Below are 10,102 nucleotides of genomic sequence, written 5' to 3' on the forward strand. Positions count from 1 at the left end.
CAGTCCAATAAAATAAAGTCATATATCTGTGAGGAACTATACAATAGATAAATTAAAAAAAAAAAATGCTGTTCTTTAGCCTATTTGAGCACCTAAACGAGCTGCTCAGTATCAGCGCAGCAGCTCCTTATCAACTCTCTCACAAGATCCTCTATTAGCCTGTTAGACTCTTTCAGCTTGAAATCAGTTCGCAGTGAATTTTATGAGAAAAACTATAGGCAACCGCTTTGATTTTTTCCTCAGCTCAACCCAAATGATTAGCCTACATTTGAATTTGATCTTGAAGCTTTTATAATTATAGAAGAGACCAAAGATTAAGCAAAACTCAGAATACCATGTGGGGGGAGCCATACTTCAAAACAGGGGACACTGGGGGCCAATGTTTGGTAATAATTTATCACGACCAAATATCTTATCAGTCATCAAGCACTACTGCTTCCCACATATAGAAATGTAGTCTTCACATCACATTAGATAGAGGGACTTTAGCAGCTGTGGGTTGTTGATACCCTGTCAGGCTGACACCTTTCAGAGAGACTGAGCAATTCAGTTCAGTGCTGCAGCATATACACAGACTACAGAGAGAGAGAGAGAGAGAGAGAGAGAGAGAGAGACGAGAGAACGAGAGAGAGAGAGAGAGAGAGAGAGAGATGCAGGGTCGACCTTAGGGATAAAAACAAACCACGCGCACCAGGGATGGTGTCGTGTCTCTCTCGTGCTCACATCACCTCTCTCTCTCGCGCGCGCTCTCTCTCTCATCCACTTCAAAGCTCTACTTCAAAGAGCGCTCGAGACAAGAGTTGTTCTTTCCGCCTCTCCGGCCGGTGCTGCCGCGCGCCGAGCATCATCGTCATCATTATCATGCCTCGAGGATTCCTGGTGAAGAGAAACCGGCGCTGCTCGGCGTCATACCGATCACGGAAGAATAATAACAGTAGTAGTAATAATAATAACAATAATGATGACGACGATAACAAAGCCGCGCTGTATGACAAGAGCGACAGGAACAAAGACAACGACGAGGGCGCCAAAGTGGGACCGGTGACGGACAACAGCGCACCGCCGCTCCACCGGGAGAAGGTGCTGAGCGTTTTCCCGTTGAGCGGCCGGACCCACTGCTCTCAGGGTCCCGCGAGGACTCCGCCGGTGTCCGGGAGTCGTGGAGCCCGCATGTGGAGTCCGCGCTCGAGGCGGAGGCGGACAGGCGGGCGCAGCTACCGGAGAGCGAGGAGTCGGTGACCGAGGTGGACATTCTGACTCCCGACGGGGATTTCTCCCGCTTCTCTCCTCATCCTCCTCTTCCTCCCGCGCCTCGCGACCTGACTTTAACGGAGTCTTGCAGCCCTGTCAAACCGGTTGGCACGAGGCTGCTGGATCTGCGCGGGGAGGAGGAAGAGGAGAAGCAGCTGTTGTTCCCCGGCAGGTGCCTGACGTCATCCCCGGTGTCGGAGTCACCGGCGGAGTTAGCGGAGCTGCCGTTCCTGCTCGGCTCCACGCCGACCTCCGTGTCCGCGTCCATCGAGAGGATCCTCGCGGGCGACAGCCGCCACCACGCGCCGTCCTACGGCCAGGATGAGAACTTCGGCCCGAACATGGCTCACGTGCACCTGTACCCGCCGCTGACGCTGATAAACCACCAGCAGCAGCACGCGGCGAGGAAACGCTCGTTCATAGAACCGGATCAGCGCTTCGTGAATAACAGACAGGCCAATGCCGCTGGCGGAAACCCGAGCAAGAAACCCAAAGTGAACCGGAGACTGAACTTCGAGGACGAGGTCACGACCTCCCCGGTGCTCGGTCTGCGCATCAAGAAGGAGAGCCCCGAGCTGAGGAGGCACCGGGACAAGGCTGTGGCCCCCGGGAGCCAGCCCTTAGGGGAGTTCATCTGCCAGCTGTGTAAGGAGGAGTATCCCGACCCCTTCTCCCTCGCGCAGCACAAGTGCTCCCGCATTGTGCGCGTGGAGTACCGCTGTCCTGAATGCGACAAAGTCTTTAGCTGTCCCGCCAACCTGGCCTCTCACCGCCGCTGGCACAAACCGCGTCCGGTGAACAACCACGCGGGAGAGCCTCCGAAAACCAAAAGCCAGCCGTTAACGGAGGCGCGAGGGCTCATGCAGCATGAGAGACAGCCGGTAGAGATGGAGGGCAAAGAGAACGAGCTGCTGCGCGTGAACGGTAATCAGCACCACGGAGCGCTGGACAGTTCCCGCCTCCGGCGCGAGCCGTCCCTGCTGCTGGTCCGCGGGCGGGTGCGGGACAGTCCTGACGGCGACAGCCTCGCGCCTCCTCACTACGACGCCTCCTCTCACTACCGGAATCCAGGTGAGAACTGTCTGGACCTGCAGCAGCACGTGAGAGCGGCGGACAGCCCGCCGTCGAGCCTCCTACTGCTCAACAGCAGCCCGGAGGAGCGCGCGGAGCAGCCGCAGCCGCCGTCTCTCGCGCCTCCTCCGCTGCAGTTCGTCCAGTCGTCACCGGAAGAGGAAGTCTACGATTGTCGGTACTGCGGGAAGAAGTTCCGCCGACAGGCTTACCTGAGGAAACACCTGGCCGCGCACGAGGTGACAGCGCGAGCCTCTTCGCCCCTGTCTCCGTACGGACAGGCGCGCGAGAGCAGCGGCGGACAGAGCCACGTGTTCCCGTGCCACCTGTGCGGCGCGCGCTTCCCGTCTGTAGAAATCAGGGACAAGCATCGTCTGTGGCACGCGATGAGGGACGACTTACTGACAGGGGCAATGGGAGGGGGGCTCAGACCGGAGGTGCTCCACGCGCACAGAGACGACAACGGCGCCGCTGAGTGCGAGCAGCAGCAGATCTTCACGTGCAAACACTGTCCGTCCACGTTCTACAGCTCCCCGGGGCTCACGAGACACATCAACAAGTCTCACCCCACCGAGAACCGACAGGTGATGCTGCTGCAGATGGCCGTCCGACCGTAACAGTCACCGCGCAAGCACACACGCACGCACGCACGCACGCACGCACGCACGCTCACACACACACACACACACACACACACACACACACACACACACACACACACACACACACACACACACACACACACACACACATGTTCCACATCTACCTTTGCCAGTCACTTCTGGACAAATGATCAGTTATTGATTATTAACATGGATGGAGAACTTATCAATTGTATTTAACCTGAAAGTGTGTTTTGTGTTTTTTTCATTACGTTGGACTCATTTTGTTACAGATATTTCTGCTGCACTGTGAACACAGCGCGAGGGCCCCTGTGTTCATCTTGTCCTGGTCATAAATCAAAGTGTGTTACAGGCTGCGGGTGAAAGGTTCTCTAGTCAGTGGACATTTGATTCAAGGTCAAACTCCAAAAAAGCATCCTAAAATGATATTTTGCCCACTGATCATACTGTTACTGGCACAATAAAACTACAAACGCTGTCCATGGTGCTGAAACCTGAAATTGATGCCCACCCGAGTCCATGGAAGGAAACCAGTACAATTAAATGCAACTAAACCACAAAACTCTGTCCAAGGTCCTGAAACTAGTACAGTTAATTCAGAGTGCTATCCATTGACCCTAAAAAGACAGCAGGCTTCTGTTTTTTTTTTAATCCATAAGCAATACTACCATTAATAAAAGCTTAATTATACAGCTATCACAATGTGTGAAACTGTCTTTGTGGATTATAATGGGAAAGGCGCTCCATAATTTTCAAAAACCAGGCCAGGTCTTAATACACATGGTTATAGATTTTTTACAGTTTTTTTTCTTTTTGAAAGAAACATACTTGACTTGAAACCTCAGAGGTCATATCATTTATTTTGACAATGAAGGCAACATATTCCTTCTTGTAACTGAATATACATAGAATGTATTGTATGTCATTATTTATGTGGATTAGGAGGATGCCACCTCTTTTCCCCATGAAGTCCAACACTGCTTTCTGTAATAACACACATTCCTGTGATCACAAGACAGTTACTGTAATGTCTTAGTTTGTTGAACTAATGGTTGACTGCCATTATATTCTGTAGATTGCCATTTAAGTTCATGTTCTATGGATTTCTGAAACAAAGTAATCTGATTACACTGATGCTCTGGAGTAATCTGGTGGGTTTCATGACTTGCTCGGTCTATGATGTAAAGCAGAGCCAGACCATAATTAGAAACCTGTAATTACATTTGGAAAGTGACCTTCCCTGCCCTGAGAACTGGAGACAGGATCGATGTCTTAACTCTATTTGCAAAGTAATTTTATGTACAGTCAGCAACAAAAAACAAAACAATGTGAGAAAAGTGAATCCGACAAGAGACAGACCATAATATGACTTTTGAAAGTAGTTCCTATGGAAACACAGCTTGCTTGTTCCAGTATAAATGGCTTGTTGGATGACTTCTCAGCTAGAAAACTGTTATTTTCATACAGCATAAAAAAAACAACTCATTACTGTTTCTGTTCGTCCTTAGTAAAAACTGAATTGTCTGTCTTTAAGAAATAGCAATTATTCATTTAAATATTTGCTGAAATGAAATGCCTTCATGATAAAAAGTCTAACTGTGGTTCTATGAAGCCTATACTATTTTGATATTTTGAAGTTAAATGTGAAATCTATTCAAATTATTGTCAATAAACGTTAATACAGTATAATTAAAGAGCAGTCGTGCACTACTGCCATATTACTGTTGTTTTAAGGTTGTTTTCCACACACACACACACACACACACACACACACACACACACACACACACACACATTGACTCAATCAGCGTAGCAGTCAGTGGTAAGAATCTTTTATTGTCAAATTCCATCATCGCACATCCACTCTCTCTGTGTGTCTGAAATAGCCATTATACATGTATACATACTATAGGTTTGACACTAATATACTTCTTGGAGTGTGTGTGTGCGCGTGTGTGCATGTGTGTGTTGTGGTACAGCTGTTAAATGGTCAACACATGCAGTTAGTACTGAACTGGTGTCATGCAGTATGTATAGTCAGTAGTTACATACATCAGCTTCGTCCCAAACCCACCCTCTGGACTGCAGCCTTCACGCTCACTGGCTGAAATCTTACATAGGCACAGAAGTTCAGATTTTATTCTTGTGGCCAATTTCTGATGCTGTCATGGCTGCCCGAAAACACTGAAGTAAGTGAAGTCCTGTTTTTGCCAACTCAGACAGCTGAGAACATCAGATTTGGGCCGAAAGGCTAAAAATATCACTTTATTCAAGCAAAAACAGTTGCAGTCCTCAGTAGATGTGATGGGTTGGTGCTGCTGGATGAGTTCCCCATAGAGCTTTAATGGCTTTGGGTATTCATGCTGCCTTCAAATCATATATGGGAATGACGGTTCAAATCACTTGCAATGACTAGGCAGTGTTCAGACGCATGTGAAGCTGTCAAAATGCCACAGCTGAAGATTTCTGCAGACTTAGGTTGCTTCTGACCAGTTTTTAAACTTGTGCATGTGCAAGTGCCCATGTGACAAGTATTTGCCACCTGAAAGATGATATTTTAAAGTAGGAAGCTCTGATGTGCCGTCTTTCCCATGGGACATGGATGCAGCTAGAGGACTTGAGTCATCATGGGTAAAGAATGTGGGGAGTGTAAACAGGGTGTCGCCGTGTAGTTTAGGTGCGAGGAGTGAGTTTGGGGTGCAGCCAGGCAACAAGGAACACCACTGGGTCCCAGGAAGCAGGAGCTGGGGTTAAGGAGTAAGTTTGGGATGTGACCAGTGAACACGGTCAGGCTGTCGGAGTGTAAACGGGATGCGGCTGGGCGGTTTACGTCCTAGGAGAGAGTTTGGGATGTGGCCAGTGACTGGCGAGTAAGCTGTAGTCTATTTACAGCATGTACAGATCAGTCCCATGGTGCACTCAGGGGGTAACAGACCACTGGTCTCAACCAATCATGGTGCAGAAGGAGGGAGGCAGCTCATTCCAGGACCAATAGGAGAACGGCGCTTCAACCTCAGAGTCCACTCTCTTGGTCATTAATAATAAAAAGAACAGCAACAACAATAATTTAAAGGGACAACTCAAATTTTGACCACAAATATTCAAAACACACACACACAAAAAAAATGACAATGTGAATTTGACCTCATTGTACAATGGCATTTTAAAAGACAGCCATTTCAACCCAAAAGCAGACAAAATTAAATATTTGCCATTTTACAATCCCTTTCCTCTCTACAGAGAAACTATGGCTGAAAAGAAAAAAAAAATCACAAGTATACCAGACAGCAGAAACAGTTGTGGAGTCCACTTCTCAGTTCAGCTGGTGAGGCACCGTGCTGCTGAACCTTGATGACACAAAGCACTTCTGGGCAATACCGTGCTTTCAGTGATGTGATCATTACGACATGAAAAATACATCTGGAAATAACCCATCATTAAAAATAAATGAAGAATGTTGTGTCCTGATAAATCTCCAGACTTACAGCCCTGATATTCTTGAACCCACGTCGAAGTCGACACGTTTGAGGCTACGGAGGTAAATCAGCTGTATTAAACAATTTGAGATCTAGTCTTGCCCAGATCGGATACAGAGCAATTTATTGTTTTAATAATTGGAGCGATGTTTTAGTTTGAGAGGCGTACCAACGGAGTGCTGGGAGGAGGACATAAAGCTTCTGAATACATTAAGATCCTTAGGTTAATGGTAGTGTTATGCACAAGCTACGTTTCTGGATTTAGATACATGCGGATCCCCTCCATCCAGAACTGGTGGGGACGAGTCCAAAGAAAAGAAAAGAAAAAAAAAAAATTCAAATCCAAGTCTAGAAAAGTTGACCATCTCTCTCTTTCTCAGCTCTTTGGCCATGGAAAAACATCTCTCTCTCTCTCTCGTATGTACAGCCTTTGTTTCTCCCTCATTCCCTCTTTCGATCGCCATGATAATGAAGATGATAGCAGAGGTGATGAAGAACTGCCAGTACCAGTCCGCCTCTCAAACTACCTCAAACACAAAGACAGTGGGCTTCATTTAGCAACATGTGTCTAACGCTGGAAAATGTCGAAATAATGAGCTGAAGCTTCTCGAACACACACACACACGCACACACACACACGCACACGTGCACACACATACACACACACACTGGGTTTGAAAGAGGTGATGCTTTTTCAGGGATGAATTTTTTTGGCAAATTTTAGGGATGAAACTAAAAAGCAGCTGCAGCAACGTTAGTTGCGCACATGAATGAAGTGGGTTTGCTGATAAATGAAGCCCGTCCCGTCTCTCCTCACAAGGGGAAAAACGATTCTCCCCCAAAATCTTCATACAGTGGCTGTGGTGGCTGAGTGGCGTCTGATACATTTAAGGACTCTGTAAGTGTTTGACCTAACATAAGCTGATCTGTAAATTCCTACTGAATAACGCCTTGTTTACAAACATCAAAGTGATGAAGCGTAAAATCTCGTAGTGTTAATTCTTTAGTGGATATGGTCTGAGGTTAAACCATGGTTTGGTTTTGGCAGCTATTCTCACATAAGAGTATATATATATACACAACAAGCCTTCTCACACTGTACACATTCAATATAGATATTCATATATCTACTATATATATATATATATATATACTCATACATATATAGATATACAGAATATATGTACTCAGAAGAATGAAGAAAGAAAAGCTGTGGTTCCATTGCATCAGATAACAAACTGACACTGAACTAAAAATACAGCAACATTCTTGTTTGGGAACACATTTTACAGTCAATTAAAAAAACAAAAAAACAGACAAACCAAAAAACAAAAAACAAAAAACAAAAAAAGCAAACCTCCACATTTGATCTGTTTGAGGAAAAAATAAACGGTAGTGAGCGCCATATTCAGAAACAGTGCTTTTCCACATTCTTACAGCGTGAAAAAAAAACAAACAAAAAAAAACAGCAAATCAAAAAAATGTTTATGTAACAAGTGCTCGCTTTTTGATCGGTTCGTCTCATTCATTTCCTTTAACAAAATACACCAACATCCCCCCTCCCCATCAATCATTACTGTAACACTGCTCTTCGCTGTGCTCCACACCGACGGAGGGGTCAAATCACTTCCAATCCAATCGATGCGGGGATGTGGGGTGGAAAATATTTTGGCATAAGAAGGCCGTCACATCCACCCTCTTAAAGAGCTCTACTGTTAGCAACTGAACAAGTTTCTATTTACATTTTGAATGGATTGAACGGTAGATGACCCCAGTCCTTCTCTATATAGGGACAAAAATAGACTTTTCTCAGGCTTGCTTTCTCCATGCCGTCACTGTGAAAACGTTCCCGTCTCTTTTTATATCAAAACTCAAGTTTCTGCCAGTAGATGCGCAGACAGACTATAGTACAAATATACAGCTTCCTCGTAGCCACTTCCAGGAGCAGCGCAACACAGCGTTACTGCTCTCCACTCTGTTGTATCTGTTGTACATGTGCTTCCTACAGATGCGGCTGAGTAAAAAGCACAGCGTAGCAAGGTAACAGTTCAGTTCAGCCTTTCGCAGTGCTGCTCACACTGGTCTCCCGAGGGGTTTCTATCATGGCACACTTCCATATGCTCTACTGCCGCTTGGTTTTAACGCTGTTTCTACTGTGGCATTGATTAGTTCAGCATGCTGCAGAAACTGCTTCCACTGGTTCTATGCTGTTTTGTGAAGAAGGCTGAGGCGTAACGCAGCAATATATAAAACGTACAGTATTTTAGAGTCCAGCACAGAACAGTACAGTAGAGTAGCTACAATACACTAGTATGTGTGTTTTTTTGTGTGTACAATTGTGCGTCAAAGCGGTTTCTGTACAGTAAAAGGCCAGTGTCCGATTAGAACGGCAGCATGCTGGAGGAGGCGGGATGAGCCGGGCTGGGGGTCGGGTGGGGAGATTGGCTATTGGCTTAGGGAGGGGGACAGACAGCTAGCACCCCTGAAGGTTACGTTCATTCCTGAGAAAACACCCAATCATTTCCCCTGCTGAAAGAGGATAATTACCTATTTCCTCCAGAGCAGAGGTTATTAATTCCAACTAATTCAATAAAAATTGCAGAACCTCAATTTTGCCTTTTGCAACCAGTATGCCATCTCCATCAATAACAACTGCTTTCAGTCGTCTATGTGTCAGTGTACTCTGTAATATCATTTTACACCAAATTCCCTCATCTTTCTCGCTGACGTCTGAACGCAACCAACAAGAGGACCACCAGGAGGCATGAGCCCGGGCCTGTCCGAGGTGTAAGTCGTATGTGAGAGGGAAGTCAGGTTCCATTGGCGAATGTGATATGGAGGTCAGTTCTCACTGGGCCAGTGGGAACAGCGAAGCTCAGGTCTTGTTGGCCGATCCCGAGGAGCGCCGCAGCTTCATGGACATGCGGCTCTTGCTAGTCCGAGGAGACATGGGGGACGCCGAGTCGCTCCCGGCCTCCCCAAGTGCCGGACTTTCTCCCCGAAGAATCTCTAGGCAGGAGCCTGAGGAGGGAGGGGGGCAGGACGAGGGAAGGGGGGCCGAGTGGGAGGGCGCGTGAGCAGAGGGGACGGGGAGAAGGGAAGCGAAAGGGGAGGGGAGGGAAGAGGGAGGTAAGAGGAGAAAAGGATGAAGGGACAAGAACAAAAATGTTACAGGCCCCAACCCCCTCCGCCCCATGCTGTCCCACTACTGACAGCCAGCCAGACTCCACAGACAGGACAGACACAAAGACAGACTCACACAGACAGTCAGCTAGACAGACAAGCAGACAGACAGGCTCTGGTGTTTTCTAGAATCAGTTCTGTAGCGACCACTAGTCTAGATCAGGTGCTACAAAGATCAAGGGACAGGCTTCATGATATAATGCACTCCACTCAAACTCCACTGAAGCTTCATCTCACTTGAGACGAGTCTGCCGAGTCAAACCCCCCCGTCCTTCCTGCACTTTGTGTTTGAGCTGGTCCTTCTCTGGTGCTCAACTCTCATTTGGCCCTTTTCTACTACCGAGAGTAACCCGGAATATTCCATCATCTGGGACACAACCTGTGATGTTCAAGGACTGCTTTTTGTTTCCTCTTCCACTGTATGAAGAAACAACTGTAAAGGGTAGGAAAAACCTCGTAAAAAAAAAAAAAAGCCTTAGTTTAGTATTTTGCTGTCCT

At 47.0% G+C, this 10,102-nt stretch overlaps 2 protein-coding genes across 6 annotated transcripts in view; one reads left to right on the top strand and one right to left on the bottom strand.

Annotated features, from left to right (window-relative positions):
• Positions 1–861: 861 nt before the first annotated feature.
• On the top strand, positions 862–2,939 carry insm2 (insulinoma-associated 2). The gene is made up of 2 exons (XM_030044410.1): positions 862–978; positions 1,056–2,939. Exons 1-2 carry the CDS (start codon positions 862–864, stop codon positions 2,937–2,939), a joined length of 2,001 nt encoding a protein of 666 aa, XP_029900270.1.
• A 1,821-nt stretch (positions 2,940–4,760) lies between these two features.
• The window catches only part of ralgapa1 (Ral GTPase activating protein catalytic subunit alpha 1), a 91,240-nt gene continuing 85,898 nt past the window's right edge, over positions 4,761–10,102 (bottom strand). For 4 of the 5 annotated variants that reach the window (XM_030044409.1, XM_030044407.1, XM_030044405.1 and 1 more), the window contains one exon: positions 4,761–9,442. In XM_030044409.1, the coding sequence (XP_029900269.1) occupies positions 9,297–9,442 (146 nt within the window). In that variant the 3' untranslated portion in view covers positions 4,761–9,296. The remainder of the gene's footprint in view (positions 9,443–10,102) is intronic. The other variant, XM_030044406.1, reaches the window with a different exon arrangement.

The sequence above is a fragment of the Myripristis murdjan genome, chromosome 22 (assembly GCF_902150065.1).
Source record: "Myripristis murdjan chromosome 22, fMyrMur1.1, whole genome shotgun sequence".
Taxonomy (NCBI): domain Eukaryota; kingdom Metazoa; phylum Chordata; class Actinopteri; order Holocentriformes; family Holocentridae; genus Myripristis; species Myripristis murdjan.

What these genes read in the sequence shown, in the direction of transcription:
- insm2 (XM_030044410.1), top strand. Translation starts at nt 862, where the DNA reads ATGCCTCGAGGATTCCTGGTGAAGAGAAACCGGCGCTGCTCGGCGTCA. An exon ending in ATGATGACGACGATAACAAA is followed by an intron (nt 979 to 1,055) that starts GCCGCGCTGTAT and finishes GACGGACAACAG; the next exon opens with CGCACCGCCGCTCCACCGGG.